This window comes from Bemisia tabaci, chromosome 1 (assembly GCF_918797505.1).
Source record: "Bemisia tabaci chromosome 1, PGI_BMITA_v3".
Classification (NCBI taxonomy): domain Eukaryota; kingdom Metazoa; phylum Arthropoda; class Insecta; order Hemiptera; family Aleyrodidae; genus Bemisia; species Bemisia tabaci.
In genome coordinates this window covers 54,504,451-54,523,450 of record NC_092793.1, presented here as the reverse complement: position 1 = coordinate 54,523,450, position 19,000 = coordinate 54,504,451, and the positions used below count along the sequence as shown (strand labels likewise).

General features: G+C 35.7%; 1 protein-coding gene across 8 annotated transcripts; it reads left to right on the top strand.

Moving 5' to 3' along the window:
- Positions 1-131: 131 nt before the first annotated feature.
- Positions 132-17,474, top strand: LOC109043097 (pickpocket protein 28). 8 transcript variants are annotated; one of them, XM_072303693.1, is made up of 9 exons: positions 132-406; positions 1,792-1,970; positions 3,271-3,446; positions 4,216-4,311; positions 5,097-5,201; positions 6,406-6,526; positions 7,138-7,250; positions 8,737-8,832; positions 16,819-17,045. In XM_072303693.1, the coding sequence occupies exons 2-8, from the start codon at positions 1,827-1,829 to the stop codon at positions 8,780-8,782; spliced, it is 801 nt and encodes a 266-aa protein (XP_072159794.1). In that variant the 5' UTR covers positions 132-406; positions 1,792-1,826; the 3' UTR covers positions 8,783-8,832; positions 16,819-17,045. The 8 variants fall into 8 exon arrangements, with proteins under 8 accessions (XP_072159794.1, XP_072159800.1, XP_072159798.1 ...); XM_072303699.1 differs by lacking the exon at positions 132-406 and adding an exon at positions 444-555; XM_072303697.1 differs by lacking the exon at positions 132-406 and adding an exon at positions 608-785.
- The last annotated feature ends 1,526 nt before the right edge of the window (positions 17,475-19,000 follow it).

Sequence of the window (19,000 nt, the reverse complement as noted above, 5' to 3'; positions counted from 1 at the left end):
TTTACTTTACTGCATGTAATTTTTAAAACTAAAGTAGCTGATAATAAACGCAAGTTGTAAATTTGACAATCCAGTGTTATTTTCTTTATTTGCACAATGGAGACATTAAGGTTATCCTACCTAAATTTATCTTGCGCAATGCGCAATGCAAGCGTTCTTGTAGTATCAAACGGTTCAAATTCAAAAAGGTTGAAATAAAAAGTGTTGATTAAAACCAAGTTAAAACAAATGTCAAACATATTGCAATTTATTTACTTCTACTCGCTCCCCTTTTTACTATACTAAATGCTAATTAAATTTTCAATGAACCTGTGGTGTGCTGCAGCTACATGTGTCTAAATTTTTACAATTGCAATCATATGTGATCACCTGCCCAAGTACCTTTCTCCTTTACTTTATCATTCGTGTAAGTACTTCATATACACGTGTTTTACATTGTTGCTCATCACTCAGTCTAAGCTCTGATTGTCTACGCCTTTTCCTCTTGGCTCGAGTGCAGCCACTGTTGAACAACTGTCGCAGTAACTTGTCCCGCAGACCAACTTCAATGTATTAGTATGCAATCAGGGTTTCATTTATCTTTTGCTGAGTTCCGTTCAGCACTAAGCCTAAAGGTGCCATCCGCTGTTCAAATTCTAAAGGGGTTTCAAAACTGTCTAATTTTTCCAAGTTTAATGTTTGCCATGACTCTTCATGTGCTTTTCTTTTGGAACAGCAGGCACTGTTTCTCCTGCATTAATTTTGTTAAATTTGTCTTCCCTGAAGTCTTCTAATCGGGGTGATTGGTAAGACTGTGCATCAATTATCTTGATCGAGACTTTCTCATTTGAGGGTACATCTAGACCTAATTGTTCCTGCACATTATCCGTAATTTTCGTTGCACTTACTTCATGGATCTTTGGAATCATTTCATGCATGTCTTTTGCCAAAAATGCGAAAGCCGGAAATTCTTGCTTTAACAACGGAAAAAATTTTGTTGCATAAACTTCAACACGGCTTCCCTTAGAAAAGGAAAAGCATATATTTATTCTTTTTGTTCCATTTTTCTAACTATGGCAACCTAGTACTTAAAGAAAAATTTATTCCCACGAAATATCAGTGATTGCAAATCTATCGTGACAATGAGATATAAATCCCTCCCACGAAATATGGGTCACCGAACATCTATCGTGGCGATAAAATAGAAAGATGGAAATTTCCTGTACGTTGCGTAATCCTTGTCCATGAAAACTTCGCACCGACTATCAAGGCGCTATACACGTGCCGCTTCAACAGTGCCGCAATACGTGCGTCCCTACGAAAACCTTAACTACGAATAATTTGTTGCATTGACATTGATTTCCAACATTCAGGATGTTTCTCTTCGTTTATTCAGGTTTGCATTTTCATCCTAATTCTTATTCAGGTACAGTGTCGACCTCAAGCCTCCACCATGTAATGATTGTTATATTAACTCCTGAAAACCATAATATATCCTATTTATTGGAGCTTTCAAGATCACCGGTGAAAAAGAAGAGATTAAAAACAGAATAGTGTCAATGCCGGATAAGTTTATTCAGGTTTGCTACAAATTCTGATTTTCTCTTACTTTCTATGAACTATACTTACTATAAGAATCCAATCTCCTTTTCGGGAGATCATCCTCTTTTGAAAGGTTTTGCTTCATAGTCCACTATGTTCCAAGTTTTCCATCTTGTGTGGATTACGAAAGAAGACATTTTCTGCATCAATCAATATTCTAATTGAAATTTTCTCTTTGTAAAATATGTAATATCTATCCTCTGATTGCAGAACATTGCAAGAATCCAACTGATTCCAGCCAAAGAATGGAACCGTCCGCCCAAAATACTGAAGATGACCCATGGGAAAAGGATGGTGTAGTCTTTATTGATGAAACCGGAGAATCATTAGCTTTTGTTCTGTTTCTGAAAGACTTTGAACAGATCAAGAAGACTGAAAAAGTGATAGAGGTGTGTAACTATTAAAGATCTTGGCTGGGTTTTTAAAGTGTACTAAGTATGAGGTATAAGTATACCACTCTGAAGTATTCTGAAAAAAACAAATTTTAACTCATATCCAAACGCCCCTGAAGTGCGAAGGTCTAAATTTTATCGTCAAAAGACTCTAATGTGCCATTCCCTATTATGTTGAATTACAGTTTTTCAGGGCAAAAATCTCTTCTGTTTAGATGTATCACACTGGAGGAATCCTCAGATGCCTAATTTAGGGCATGCCATTCTTGGCATATTTGAAACTTATGACATGAATTGCAGTCAATGAGGGGCAGTATGTAGTAAATTGTTGACAGTTGACTGGATGAAAATTTCAAGGTCTCTGACAAACCTTGAATGGTGGCGTAACAATATGGCTGTTCAAATGTGTGTATTACAAGCCTTTTTTTTAAGTTGTCAAACTTGGCTCCATGCTACCTGTCCACCTATCTCTGCATCTATGTCGGGTAGCAAACAGTGGAGATTGAGAGAATAATTCGAGAACTCAATTTATCAATCAATTTTTGATCAATGCAGTGAAAAGAAAAATATTAAAAGTCAGAGTTGTTAAAAATAACATAAATACTGTGATGATCAAGAGGATGGTACATACAGACAACTAAAAAAAATGACTACGTATCGCACAAAAATGAAAAAAAAAATCGATCGCAAAATTGCCAGACCATGTATCTTGGTTTGCATCGTTGCAGACTTCCTATCCTACTTACTTTATTTTTTAATTAGAAAACTACTCAACATCAATCCTTGAAAACTTCTGAAATTTTTCTCCTCTGTGTGAAGGAAAACCTGTGCAAAATTCAAGGAATGATATTATCTATCTCCTTCATGAAAATGAAATGGGAGTGGAGATTTTTAAACACCAAAAACAAGATGCGTCGTCTGGTAGTTTCACTTTCCATGTATATATTTTTGTGTTTATAAGATACAATAACCAGAATCACACTTTCTCTTTTCCTTCAGTAGGACTATTTGAAGTATCACATAATATTTATTACAGCTGTACTTATTCAATTTGTTGTCAGCTAATCCAGCTATTGCCCACGAAAAGTTTTAAGTTTTTTCAAATCTCTATCTAAGCTTGCTTCAAGTTAAGAAAGAAAAAGAGAGTAAATATTTTGTGATATTATATGTACTGAATTACGCTTCACTTTTAAGCTGCAGTAATTTAATGGAGTTCAAGCTTTTCAACTCCTTAAATTAAATTTATTTCAAGGGCAAGCAAATGTATTAAATGTATTGATCATTGAATGCATTTCAGGATCGCCTGGGTGTTGTAAAGAAAAGAAAAGAAATTGGTAACCATGAAGTAGTGCTTGTAGAGGACAATTGCCTCAAATGGCAGTACCCAGGAGACGGATACAAAGACGTGTTCAAAGTCAGTTATATCGAAGACTGCATAAAAAACAAAAAACTTCTCAATATTTCTGATTACAGGTATGGAAAAATTTTAAAATCCATGACTTGTCCTGAGTAGAATAGTAATGTGGGCTTTTTGACTTGTGTCATAACATGAGTCACAATGGCTATGTTACTATTCTTGAGAAAAGTCAGATTGTTTCTTCCCTCAATTTTGGACTCACATGTTCAAACCGTTCAACAACCGTTCAACATCTTCATTTGTTGAAAAATTTTGAGGCAAAGCGTTTTTCAACTTTGAACCCCCTCTATTTACCAGATTTTTTTCAGGGGTTGAAATTTTGGGAAAAGATGCCTCCTCTCATACACTCCTCTAATATACCTAAAACGTAAAAAATCTGGAGAGGGGAGAGGGAGAGATAGATTGATTTTGCCTTTTTAACCTCTTCATACGATTTTATACTCTGAGTATCTCAAGTATTTTGTAATCAAGATAAATGCTTGGAAAAGTGGCATGCATGAAAAACGCATGGCAGTGCTGAATCATGTAAATTCATCAAGTAACTGCTAAGGAGGAGTAACAAAACTCATTTTAAGGTTTGGCCTATACCACAATTCTAAGGACCACATTTATTCCCAAACTTTTTAAGAATTGCAGTTCTAAGGAGGAAAAGTATTGTTGAACTTCATTTTCTAGAAGGAAGAAGACTTACTCAGAAACGGAAAAAGCTGTAGAACATGCACCTACAGTACCTTGATTTGATCATGGACCACCTCACAAGGTATCTCGCAGTATGCTCTAGTTTTTGTCTCCTTCCCGTATCATGATGTATTTTTTCTGTTTTAGGCACAATGTTGATTCAGATCTTCGAGATGACTTTAATTATATGGACATTTTTTATGGAAAATTATTTACGTGGAATTCTGTACCAGATAAGTACAAGTAAGTTTTGACCAAAAATTTGTAAATTCCTCTAAGACTTCGCTCATAGTATTGTAGAAAAATATTATCATATATACATGGCCGAAATTAATTTGCCAGCTTACCACAAATGGATTCGGTTATTGATTTTGTGTATCTGACAGGAACTGGCCACCGAATGATTTATGGAAGTATCTGTCCAAAAGTGGATGATCCCGTAACCGCACAGTGCTTTTTTAAGTGAGCAAAATCTTCCAATTTCACCAATTTTAAATGTTCATTCTCCTCCTGTAACTTGTGATTTACATTTTTGGCAGGTGCACTGTAATATTAATGGACGTTTCGAGATAGATAAACCTGTAAAAGTAACCTGTCGAAAATTTCGTCAACCCTAAAATTGGTCACTTGAATTTCAATACAAAATCCAGTTTAAGTTCTCCAGAAGTGTAAAGTTTATTTTTTTGGTTTTAGAAAAACCCCCTCTCCTTGTTTAATAACAATACCTATAGCTAGCCACGCTGATAACGTCTAGCAACCAGCTTTGGAAGCTCAAGGTGGAAGCCAGGAATGTCAACTTTTTTGGGCAAACTATTTTATTTTTGTCTGAACGTTTCTTGACCAATCAATTTATTCATTTCAGGAAAGTTTTCCCCTCAAAATGTTGATAAATATTTTCCAGGATTTTGATTATATTCCAGACTAATGAGAATAACTTGCAAATACCTACAAATTTTAGAAAAGAATCACCATTTTCTGTTGAAGTATGCAAATTGTACTTGCAATTCTATTTATGCTGTTCTAAACAGGAAAACCGAACAATCTGCTGAAAGGAGCACAGCTGATAGATTGCTAATGGATAGCAGTGATGAGGAAGGTAGCGTCAGGGAGTCCACAAGAGACTGCGATAAGAGGTATGTATTTTATAAATGGATTAACTCAGAAACCTCTTTTTGTAACGTTATAGCCTTTTCATCGTTCAATCTTCATAGTTTTTAGTCAGAGTGGAGCGGCTTACAGATCGAGTTGCAGGAAAAGCATGGAGTGATTGTCTGGAGGGCAGGAGCTCTTTGGCTGACTGTGATGGCTGGCTTCAGAGAGCCCAAAACAGCCGTGACCAGTGTTCGAAACTCACCTTTGAGTTTTAGGAGCCAAATGGCGCATCAAGCCCGATTTTTAGGCGCCAGTGAAGATTTTTTAGGGGCCAAATTGACTTTTTGCCTATATATTACGGTGCATTTAGTGAAAAGTTAGATGCAAGATGTTTTCGCAACAGAACTAGTAAGTAGCTGTGACTTGAGGAAGACAAAAGCGCAAAGGATTAAATCGAGAAGAATAGAAAAAGCTTTCACTTGTAGTGTTGAAAATTTCGAATAATCACCTGATATGAAAATTCAGATTTTTAGGGGCCACGTTGGCGCAGAGCTTTCATTTTTTAGGCACCATGGCCGATTTTTTAGGCGCATTTGGTGCGTTGGCGCCTGTGAGTTTCAAACACTGGCTGTGATAGAAATACTTAACACATTAATACATGTGTGTGTGTACAAACCTAAGTATGCACTACAAAACTGAAAAATGGGATATTGGTACCACTGCATAAATAAATGTTTTGCAAACATTTTGCAACAAAAAATATGCTGAAATGCAGAACCAAACAGCAGTTGTGATGGTTCAAAGTTTACAATTCAAAAGATGTAATTTAAAGAGAAAGCTTTGTATTCAAATTTTTACCTCATTCTGCCATTTTCAGAGCCCAACATTGTTTGAGTAAAAGGAACAGGAAAAAAACAGTAAAATTGTGGCCTGAACTATGTATAACAAGGTGATAAAATAATGCTGGGTCCACACTATTTTGGGGGAAAGCAAGGACCAAAAAATCCCAAAAAATTGACCCAAAGTGCCAAGGTAGCTGCATTTCAAAGTAATGTAACCAATTATGATGAATTTTGATAGTTTACTGATGCATGTGTTGACCTCAAACTTTTTAGGAAGGTCTGGCTCTGACCTACATCCATTCTTGAATAATAATGAAAAAAGCCAGATAACACGCACAAGACTATAATTTTTGGTGATTTCTCTGATATAATCTTTAGTTTAAAGTATCTCTGCTTTTTGCAGGACAAGAACTCTATTTTCAGTTTCTGAAAAAAGAGCAATGATAGACTACATCTTCAAAAAACATAAAGCTTTTGATCAACTGAAAGGCAATCTTTACTGGAAACAAATGGAACAAGCAAATGTAAGTTTCAGTTACTTCAATCAGCCATATATTCTCTACAGCAGTTATAATTTCGCCCAGCCTTTGCTTTGCTGAATCCGCAGAAAGTTGGAACTGTTAAAAGTGCAGTAATCAATGTGACTATCTTTTTTGGTAACCCTTTTTTCAACAAAGTTCATATGAAAAGCTTTCTCTGGTAAGTGTCACTTGAGACTGGAGAGGAATTACGAGTTTTAGTTTTTAACAATTGTGTATTTTTTAAAGAAGGCTTTGAGGGATTTCAAACCGTCCAATGACCATGAAAACCAACCAGGTTACTGGTCGTTTTTCGCACCTCTAATGGCAAGCCAACAAACAATTTTATGCGCTGCAAATCTCACATTTGACTGTGACAGCTTTTGTGTTATTGATTGATCACGCTTATGGCCACATTCATGTTTAGAATGCGAAATTGTTCTTGCAGTCGTGCATTATGTTTTGGAAAACTTTTTTTGTTATTGATTCATTTCATCATCTGGGGCAGATCTACAGGTGTAACACTCACACCGTTTTTACCATCTATTTCGGGTTTTCCTCGGAGTCTTTTTTTTCTTTGAATATTAACTTTAACTGTCTGCTGTTATTTTTTGTAGATTTGCCCCATCAGAACATGGCAATCCATGAAGAACCATTTTATGAAATCTCTTGTCTACAATTTGAGACCATATGATATTCCAAAGAAAGACTTTGATGAGTTCAAGCAGTGGTAAGGAATACATAATTTTTTCCTTCTTTTATGTTAAGCTTAAGCCAATATTGCAATCTTTGGATCGTAAGAAAGAAGCTGATGGAAATCCCTCCTCGTTTTTCTGTGATAGGTAGGCCTAATGATTTTTTTTTTTTCAATTGAAACGAAGTTGAAGGAAAGGAAATACAAAGGGTGTACCAAACTTCCCAGACTAATGCTGTAATTCTGGAACTAAAATAGTCATGAAGCTGATTTTGGTCTCATTTTAAAGCCCTAATTAATTAAAACCAAAATCACTTCATTTGCTCCAAAATTTACCATGTTGTGAGGTTTTGAACGAAGGGAGTAAATTTTCCACCCTCGAATTTTTAAGATGAATGTATTTCCTGTGTTGAAAATCATAAAAGTGTTTCTAGTAGAATTCAAGGAAGAAAGTATTTGGCAACATTATAATGGAGTCGGCAACGATGTCAAGTCATTGTCCGATTGTCGTTGTAACCGTAGTAAATATACTTGAGGGAATTGCGCAAAAGCATGCTGGAGTGTTTTCGCCTGTTGGCACCTTTTTCATTTCGTGCGCACTTGTTTCACATTGTTTCTGTATTTTTAGTGCGTTTGGAACTCATTATTTAACTACTCTTGCATTTTCTTGATTTCTCAAATACTTATAAAAGCATTTTCTTGCTGTTAATCCACCTCTGAGGATAAAATTAAGGCAGCTGATCAAAATTTCTTCAATTTCCAAAGAAGAATTGCCGAAGACAGTAATAGAGAAATGGTAAGAATGCAAAAATGTATTAGTAATTATGGTATATGTATACTTCAAAAAGCAGGCTAACATCATTAACCAAAATGACACCGAAGAGTTGATGATTATTTTTTTCTTATAAATTAATTATCGATTAAAAACCTGTACGTGTAAAATTTGCTCCCTCTGTTCAAAACCTTATAACTTCGTCAATTTTTAAGCAAATAAAGTGATTTTCGTTTTAATCAATTAGAAATGATGTAAGCTTTAAAATGGACCAAGATCAGCTCCATAGCTATCTTACAATTAGTTCCGGAATTCCGGAATTTGTTTGCCATGCCATCACAATTTGAAATAGCTCGTAACAATCAAATTTTATTCGGGTTCAGTTTCTGTAAGGGGGCGTGGCTTATTTTTATCGTTTCTTATCTTGCACAATCTGCGAATGTCTATTGCAACATTGTTGTGGAACAATCTTCCACTCTCAGAGAACATTACAGAGAAAGTGTAACACTTGTAAACAGAATTTCTAACCTCACTTCTAGCTTCTTCGCGCTCATTGGTCGTGAAAAGTGACGCAAATATCATCAAATCTTGAACAGAAAGCAATTGTTGTAGGGAATAAAATATCGCTTTAATAAATGAAAAATCAAGAAGATTGCCATAATGCTATAATTGAGAGGTTATTTTCCTTTAATCATTATTTCATGTTTAGTCCAAGTAATTTATTTTAAGCATTGATTTTTAATGTTACAGGTATTTTGCAAAATCTCATAAACTGTATGGCTCAAAATTGTATTGAAGCACATATTTACTCACTCAAAACATTATTGATGGGACCAACTGAAACAAGTAATATTTCATTCACTTTTTTATTCCTTTTTGTAATCTTTTTTTGGCGAATATGTTAAATTTGTTGCAAAAATGTTCTAGTCACTGCACTGAACACAGTTAAGTGTGGAAAACTTAGGTTAATGATGAATCATCAACGATTGGGTCAAAAGATGTGGCATATCGTATTGGGACAAAAAATTTAAATCTGAAAACTTTGGAACTACCATCCTCCTCTTCTTATTGTCTGTGCATTTATTTTGTTTGATCAATCTTAGTTACCTCTTGTTAGTTAGCCAAGCATATTTTCATGAAAGTAGGAGGTGAATCCATTTCAGGAGTGTTTTTGAATCATTCATGAGTTTCGGAACATTTTTTTATTCGAAAATCAAATTTGAATTTGAATGTCGGTGTTCGCAATACTACCCAATTCATAGTGATGTCAACCAACAGCATTTGGCCGTTAACCTGCTAGAACTTCACAGTATGCCATGTAAAAATATGCCGTGTTTACATGGATTTTTCGGCTCTCAAAACTGCAGAAATCACTGCAAATCAGTAGAAATAGCCCATTTGCGCCTCTTCATGGCTCAAATGACTAGTGACCAACTCCTGGAATCTTGTTTTCGCATATTTTACGTATAAGTATGCCGGAATAGGCGTCCCTCTGAATTTCCAAGATATGCTCTGCTCTGCTAATTATCAGTTAGTCATTGCTCAGGAGCATAATGATGTGGAGTACTTATATGACCCGGAAGTTGGTTGAAGAGTCCTGTAAATGAGGACTCAAGATCAGTAGCTATGAGACAAAATAGGTCAGTTGGAGGGGCTCAGCAAAGCATAGTCCCAAAGGATGCTCAGCAAATCGAGAGTTACGAGCAGTACAAGTAATTAGGGGTGAAGTTAACTTTGAACAGGAAGTTGGATCAAGACATTCAGGACTGTAATCCTCAAGGAAGTAAAGTCATCGCCTTGCTAAATTTCATTGGGATTAAATACTTAATTTCCAAGGACAACAAAAAAAGGATTTATAACTCAACTGTCAAAACTAATATGACTTCTGGTAGTGAAGTTTGGCAATCAAAGAAGTGGACCCAAGACATGCTCAAGATGACAGAGATGGATTTGTGGCAAAGATTGGCTAGAATCTTTAGAAGGGAATGTATCAGAAATGATCAAATGAACATGGCAAAGGGATCATGGGCGTTTAAGAGACAATCGTGCATCGCACCATGACCAAGCAGTTGGTATGGTTTGTGCCTGTGCAGTGAATGGCTGATACAAGGTTGCCGAAAAAGGTTTTTCGAGTGGGTCCCTTCAGGTAGGCATCCAGCTAAAAGGTGGGTGAGTGGCATCCAAAAAGAGATGGAGCAATGACAGCCTTTGGAAAATCTCTACCTTGACAGTCTCCAGTGGTGGTTAGGTGTTGCCAAGCACTCTGGTGCACTATAAAAGCTATCACTACGTACATACATCCTGCATCTCTGAAAATACATTTTCCAAAGCCCCTGCACTAATGTTCTACCAAAACAAAACAGAATGAAGTAAAAAATTATCTAGCATTTGTAATGTCTGATGTTGCCAATTTTCTTGTTACTCCCATGGCTCGATTGATTAGAAGCACTTGTATGTAACTATCAAGCTAATGAGTTTTGGAAGGGTCATTTAGGATAATGACCCAATTTGGCAACCTTTTAAATGTGTATAACTGTCTGATCGCATGACTTGCTAATGTTTCTGAGCCATTGGCCAGCCCCATTACGACCTCTTTATCAACATGTCTCAGTAAATGTGGTCGAATCCATTTTTTCCCCTTAATGATGATTGGAAATTCTTTCAATGCTAGATTTTTGTTCGTAAGGTGCAGTATGTTAACGGAGGCAATAAGTCAGCAGGCTTTCTGTAATCCAACTGTAACATCTCATGTAACCCTCTGCATGAAAATTGGAAAGTTTTCTTATCAATTTTTACGATCTTCCTGCAGTTTCAGTTGGTCATTGAACTTTTTGAGAACCTACCCTTTTCTTGTCAGGATACCATCAAAATCTAGTCCAGCCTTTGCTTCGTTAATACATTTTTAACAAGTTTTGTCAGTTTAAGTGTCAGAGATGTTTATACGTCAAAAACTTGGTGCATATTTAAGAAGTAGCATGGTCTATATTCAGGAATATGGATTCGCCACCACACTTCACGGGTTGCCGCACATTCTTGTTCCAACTACTCACATCATTGAGAAGTAAATCAGGAACAAACTGTTTTATACTTGTGCAAGTTTTGTCTTCGTTTTTTTAAATTATGTAATTGGTTCATAATTTCTGCACTACCATTATTTGAATTTTAAAATTCCCCTTTTAAGGCACATTTGGAAGCTAATCCAGGCCCTATCTCTCTCTACCCCACGGGGAATCATGTATCGCTAGAAAAAATCCCTCTTTCTACATTTTCTGCAGTTTTTAAAGGAAACTTTGCCCTAAAATTTTCTCCAAAATATTTCTCATTTCTTACAATGTAGATTGTACTGTAATGCTAGGCTTAACCATATTTACTGAAATATGCACTCTGTTATGCCTATGCTGCACTGTTTGCACAACAGGACTTCAAATATATTTATGAATTAGGGTCTATAATATACGTTTCCTAATCGTTAAATTTTTTTTTTTTTATCTTTGAGATGTATATGATCTCACTGTTCATTTGTTTTTATCAAAATGTATTTTTTGCTAACACTCTAGAGGGAAAAAATAGAATTTTCCTTTTTTTTTCTCTTTCAACTTTCTCGCTCTCTTGCTTTATTTTATGAGTATAACTGACTCCAGGCCCGCCACATCCCATCTCGGGCCCTGGTACCAATTTTCTGGCCTGGGCCCCTAGCACAGGGGGGGGGGGGTGCCTCCCCCGGGAAATTTTTGAAATTTTAAATCTATTTGGACGCATTATGAAGCTCTTATGATGGAGATTTTCCATCAATTTCTGCAGAATAATAATTACGCCTTTTTGTTTACTTTCAGCACCAAAAACTTTCGAATTGTTGCATTCAAAACATCTATAAATTTTTTTTTGAGGGGGCAGATGATAATTTTCAATTCTATGGGGAGCCGGGCCCCCCTGGACTCCCCTTTCGCACGTCTATGGCAAGGGAGTTAAGCCATTGAAGTCGAGGATGCCCAGAAAGGAGCCTCTTAGCATCCGACAACGTAAGAAAATGAAACACAGTTACTAAAAATATCATTCTACATATACTCAAAATCTTGGAAATTTCTAAAAAAGTAAGAAAAATCTTATAGTGCCCTAGCGTGTTTTTGAAACTTTATTCACCTTTTGCGGAATTTTTAGGGTAATTTTTTCACTTTTCCCTACGAGACAAGGGTTACACATGAATTCGTAGTGGTTTGCCACCTGCGTCACGGGCCCCTCCAGGGCCCGGGCCCCGGTACCAGGGACCCAGTATCCCCCCCCTTGTGGCGGGCCTGACTGACTCAATTCAAACTTGCCATCCCCCCTCTCCCCTTCACTGATCAAATAACATTGAAAAGTCGTGCAAAGTGCAAAGTGGAGGGATCACGGAAGATCTTTTTTTTTCTCATTACCTGTCCACGATTTCTGCTCTTTTAAAGTTTTTCTCAGTTTTCTGCCTTCTACATAAGAAGAAAGGAACTTCCGATCTGTCCAAGAGAAGTACAGAAAAGACTCAACAGGTGCAGAATATTGCGAGAATGTAAATGAATCCCTTACTTTTGTCACCTTGTAAAATGTTTGCTTTCCTCATGTCTTCTTCATAAGTTCATCTCTCTGGTGCTACTTCTCAATAATCTATGAGTTCACTCATTCTTAAGTGAAAGCCTGTTTATGTGCAGAATAGATGCATAAGGATATATATCTTGTAATTAATTGGATGGAATAATTAGCACATATACATATGAGGGAGTAGCAAGCACTGAACTCAATATATCGCGCCTAAAGATCTTAACGTCTGTCAAAACTTACGGAAACACCTGATAAGCAAAAAAGGGCATAATTCTTGAAGTTGGTGGAAAATTTTGTTGAAAGTTGCTGGATAAATGCATAGAAATGTAGTAGGCCAGAACTTTCTGCACCTCTGATTTGGACTTGACATGTTGCTACTTAAACCCACCATTGTGTCTAGGTTGGTCTGGTCTGGCATGGTTTTGGCATCCATTTTGGGAGCTTTACTTATGATAAAGGGTACATTTGCCCGGTACAATTCCAACCCGAGTGTTATTTCGAGAGAGACTGACTTCCGCTCTTGGAATACTCCAATGCCAGCCAGCACTTTCTGTCTGATGAACCAAAGTGATCCGGAGAAAGTGTCTAGTTACATTGAAAGGTACATACTTTTTAAATTCATCCCAGTAAGCAGAAGCTGCTTCAGTGGGTGCCTTTGGTTTTTATGACTACAGGAACGAGAACCAACATAGACATTCATAACTATAATCACATCCTAATTGTATTCGTGTATACATAACACTAATAAAGTGAAAAGACTATACTTTTTTCTGTGATCTTGTAAACTAAAAACAGGGAAGAACATAATGGTATATTTCCTCTGGAAAATAAACTAATGCATTTACAATAAAAATAATATATTGACCGGCAGTGTGAATCAATGAAATGATTTCTGCTGCACTTTTAACTTCATTGAATGATAATTTCAATACAGCATTTGATAATATATATGTACTTAAAACTAGTTCCTGTAGTTCCACTTTTTTTTCACTTCTTTCTTTGAAGAAAACTTGGGTATAGGGCAACAACAAAAACAATTTTTGGAATATCTCTCTCGTTTTATCCTCATAATAGTCATCACAGTCATTTCTGCCCAATTGAAAGGAATTTAAGCTCATAATTCTGAAAAATATAATGTAACGCAATGCCTCTGATTTAATGATAGGCATTGGGGCATTAACTCATCCAACAATAAATACAGCTACTACCGAAATTTCGTGGAAGATGTTGCTAATTTTCATATGGAAGACCTGTCCAAATTCTCGAAATACAGCGATGATCCATCTCTTCTTGGCGTTAACATGTTACTACTTGCTCTTCAGGTACATGTTCTATATCTAATGAGTTGAGCGCACATACAAAGATAACAACATGTATGTCTGAAATCCTACTATGCTTTTATCATTGATGAGCCTACCGAAGAGCCTTTGATATTTTTAAATTTTAATGTGTCAACATCTACACAATCAGTTTGCAAGTAGCGCAGTGCAACGGAAGTATTGAAGCAAGTAATTTTGAACTTTAATGCAATAAGAGAGGGGACATCAAAATTAATAAAAGAAGCTAACAGAACCAATAAATGACTTTAATCATGGAATCTAAATACGCAACCTACATTAAATCCAGAAAATTTCTCATTTTAGGTGTGCCTTCGGTTATTAAATTAATTAATTTATCACTAAACTCTTTGCTCCAAGAAATTTTTTGATAGTCTCCAAAGAAAAAAAAGAAAAAAAAATCAGTAACTAACTGACGTTTAGTGGGTTTCTGAAGAAACTTATCAACCTACATTACATAATCTTGTACGTACTTGTACAATCTATCTCCGAAGAGGAGATCTATGTGTTGATACAATGCATTCTATGAATGGATTTGTATTTTTTTAAGGTTATTGCGCCTATCAATGCCACTACTACTGTTTTCAATCCAGAGTACAATTCCATTAAATATCATCCCATTGTCTCGGAGGTGGGCATCTGCTATTCATTTTCGAGCCCATTATCAGAAATTTTTTCTGTGAGGTAAGCAGCTGTCTAGTGACGATAAGATCCGTTTTTGATGGATCTGTTAATTGAAAGTATTAAATTCACAAAAATGATGGTGTTTTACTGTTCATAAACAAAAATATTTCTGCAGAAGGGTTTATTTTAAGAGATGATAAAAAGTTTTATTTCTATCTTTGGAATTTGGTGCCTAAATCATTTTACTGAACTATCTCATCACCTCCAAACATACGTGCTTTTAAGTCCTACCATTTGGCCCTGTCACATCTAGAATTAGTATTTACTCTTGCTCTAAATATTAAGCTAACAGCTCTTAGAATGTATTAACAGACTGTATTGTGGCGCTACCTGCCAAGAAACACTGAAAACTAGTCATCTTAAATTGCAAAGCAACCAACGGCTCTACTGACCCAGTGCAGTCATGTTTGCATCAACCATTCAGAGTTGTAGGTTGCCAGCTTTAAAAGTCAAGTGACAGATATGACATCACTTCCATTTGAATAAAGCTCTTGTCTCCAATCTGGAAAGTGACTAATTTTTCTATTATTTTTCTCTAATGATTTTAAGAAACTTTCGTATTGCTCATGCCCATTTTTCTGTTAAATTTTAAGAGAAAAAATGTCTGTGGATTTTCAGATCAGCACCAAGTTAAGCTGCAGTAAAAATTTGTTTCAAAATATTAGGATGAATTTTGAAAGTTTTAAAATTTCAGTGAATCCACGTTCGATTGACGTGCAACATTGTAGTTTTCTGACTGTTAACATGTACTCAGTCAACAATTTTATTGTCTAATTAGTCGATGTCTCAGAAATAATTATGAAGAAGAATGGTGCCAAGTCTCATTCCAAATCCAACCCGTAACATCCATTTTATCGCTGAAAATTAAACTTCTTTAAAGCCTTAAATTATGCTTCCACATAACAGCCCATGACGAAGACAATCCAATAATAGACAAATTACAAAAACCGCGAGTAAAAAAACGAAAACACAATTAACTAAAAGGACCAAAACTTTAAAGCCTAGGTCTTCAAAGTTTCTTTGCATTAAATATTTTCAAGGTACTTGTTGCCGGCAGTCACACTTTATTTTTGTGTCCACTAGGAAAGAAAATTCAAATTCAAATGGCAAAGTCCCTCTATGCAATTTTCTTAATTCTCACTGCTTCACTCGGATTGAAAATCTACCTCAGACAAGCTCGATTAAAGTAAGTTGTTCAGCAATTTGCAAAGGTGAAAGATGAAAGGCTCAATTTAGTTAACCAATCCTTAGACTTAGAAAATGTAATGGGAGTCTCTGTAGGGGATTTATTCTTGGGTATAAATATAATTTCACGTAGCAGTCTCACCCATATTGTGAGCAGGGAGGGGGGCGGGGGCAGTGGCTCAATCTTGTTGTTTTGTTGTTGACCTAAAACCCCCTTTTTTATTTTTTAGCATGGCCTCATGTCATGCTCTTTCTTTTGAAATAATTGTCTTGTGAGCATGTGTTTCCAGCTGTCGTTTTAACAATGGTTGTCGAATTTCAACAGGTCGATTCGAATATTTGAATTCATTTTTACAATAGGCTCAAGTAGATAGATACCTCATCAAAGCTCGTAAAATTCAGCCGAACTCAAAAAGTGGATGCATTCTACATGTCGCCAAGAAAATAGTTGCCAATTTTAAGTTTGATTGATTATTTTTGGGTCATGCACCACCTCAAAACATCCAGCGTTTTGATTGCCTCTCGTTTTTACATGTTTTACCTTTCCCCATGTACATTAAGGAAGCATCAGATGGATTCCATCTTCAAGTTAAGGTGTTGAAATGGTTTCTGAAAGTTTTTGAAGTGTACACCAACTTACGTTCCTTCGCAGAATTCTCAAGAAAAATTTGCTTCAAGGTTTTTTCCCACTTGCATGATTTTTGCAAGTGTCATCGTAGCCGTAAAAATTTGAATGATTCAACCACTGCTGTATTTCTTCAACATAACAGAAGGAACTCTGCAAAACTCATGAGTTCATCAAAGATTTTGATTTTTAAATAATTTCTCATAAAAGTTGAATTTTAATGACTTTATGAGCCGTGCGGTGTATTAAGATGATGTGGTGTAGTTTTAAACAAAAAATTTGCCTCATGGGTTTAACTCTCCTAATCATAAAGAGATGTTGTTCTTAGATTAGACGTGCATATTTATACTTTAAACAAAAATAATGGAAGATCTTCTCTTTTTCAATGTAATTTCATCACATAACATTAATATTGGGGTTTTTTCATTTCAGTTTTTTGTTCACTCACCGCTGGAAGTTGCAACCTTAGAGAGCAGTGCTAACATCGTCGAACCTTGCGAGGAAAATGACTCGACGTTCAAATTCTTTCAAATCATAGCCAGTAAGGAACTGCGCGCACTCAGACCAGATCAGAGAAAATGTAAATTCCATGATGAGCCAGGTCAAATGTCAGAGTTACCCAGTTACAGTTATAACATCTGCCGAATGGAGTGCCGAAAAAAACTAAGCCTTTCGCTTTGTGGTTGTGCTCCCTTTATCTATCACTCTAACAGTATGTCAGCTTCGTATTTATTCATTTAAGATTTACAACCGTTGCTTCACTTTTCTTGTCAATTGTTTAGTATTTACTCATTATAACTGACAACCAATTCTCAAATGACTCAAATTCTTTGACTCAAAGACAATCTTTGTCATTCAATATAAAAATCGTAATTTTATATTAAAAGAAATAAAAACATAAATATACCATGTGCAGAGATTTGGCACATCACAATCGTAGATCCGCTTTTTTCAACTTTCGCCATTTATGTTTTCTTTCTTTTTTTTGTTAAATAATCTCCAATTTTTGTTTGTTCCCTACAGTCCATATTAGTAATTTCCTTTTTTGTATTATTTTCTGTTATTAAATTAATTTAATGCCCCTACCATTTCCTTTTTTTCTTTCATCATTGCCAATTTCTCCTTAAGTAAATAAATAGTTAATTTTGTCCTCACTAATGACCAGTTTCTTGGTCCATTATGATTTTCAATGAAAATGGGTTAAAACTATTAATGAATTTCCGTGGTTGGTTCCAATACTTTCTGAGAAATTAGTTTTTACCATATGGTCTGTGATATAAATTCATTTTTAAGCTCCTTAAAATTGATTTTCATTTTTTTCCCCTGCAATCTGTCACACTACAAATTGTAAGATTTTTGTTTGTTTGCAATCTTGAAGTTTGTATAGAGAGAAGTAAACATTCTGTACTTTACTTTGTCCCAAGAAGATCATGCTAAACCATCTTTGTGTTAAATAATTTTCTAGTTCATTCTTTACTTGCAAGATTTTTTTTCTTTTTAAATGCTTAAGCTACAAATTTATTGAGACATTGTTCCTAACTATTGAGCATTCCATGCTTTTGGACCACTATAGGTCAAGGAAGGTAGTTTTTTTTTAATTAATTAAAAGAAAAAATTGCTTTTAACAAGAGGGCTAAAATCTGCTGGCTGCGTATTGAATGTTTATGAAAAAGAGTCAGAAAATGCTAAAAGATTTAAACATGATTTTCTTTTAACTCTAAGTACTCATGTTCAATTAATCCATGTTCATGTTGCCATAGGTAGTAAGATCCGTGTATGCAATGCAAAGGGTTTAGCATGCTTAGCTCAGTATGACACCTTGATATTCAAACTGCAAGGAAGGGTTGGAAATAACTCTCATAACTGCGGCTGTTTTTTAAACTGCGAAGATCTCAATTTTAAAAAGGACAAGTCCTCTATCACTCCTTGGTAAGGATGAATGCTTTATCCGAATTTTATGAACATAGAGATTGTAGCCTAATGCTTTTCAGAATGAATCAATGAAGGAGAACAAGAAGTATATGGATATGAAATATGTCATGATGAAAACCAAGTATGATATGGTAGGCAAACCTCTTGGGGTAAATTTACTAATATCAGAGGGATGGATCTGCAAAATAAATTTTTGATTTCAGTCAGAGACGTTTGATACCTTTGATTTTGGTGCGATACTATGGATCTCATGAAAAAAATGTGCAAGCTTCATCATATAGCGCAAGAGAGCTCCAATTTTCCAATGAGCCCGCTGTCATTTCCACCGCAACTTCTGCACATGGCACAAATAACCATTCCTCAAAAGTCCTCGCCAACCGACACCTTTGATTGTAGAGACTTGTGATTTCTCCCGCACTCCTAAGAGTAAAACTCTCCACAATGTACTTAATCATTGATGGAGCAGTGAAATCTGACTTTTTAGCCACGTTACCACCATATAAGTTAGATAAGCACCCTTCAACTGAATATCTAAATAATTATTTCATACGATGTTTAATCTCATCCCAAGCCCCTAAAATCCTTAAAGCAAGGTATGCAGCCGCTGTTTCAACGGCACCTTTCGTGCAATAATGACAGAAAGAGCAAAATAATATTTTGTCTGCTGAAGCTTGTATATTTT

What these genes read in the sequence shown, in the direction of transcription:
- LOC109043097 (XM_072303676.1), top strand. Translation starts at nt 10,920, where the DNA reads ATGTTTATACGTCAAAAACTTGGTGCATATTTAAGAAGTAGCATGGTC. An exon ending in GTGTCTAGTTACATTGAAAG is followed by an intron (nt 13,157 to 13,720) that starts GTACATACTTTT and finishes ATTTAATGATAG; the next exon opens with GCATTGGGGCATTAACTCAT. An exon ending in CTCAGACAAGCTCGATTAAA is followed by an intron (nt 15,763 to 16,818) that starts GTAAGTTGTTCA and finishes TTTTCATTTCAG; the next exon opens with TTTTTTGTTCACTCACCGCT.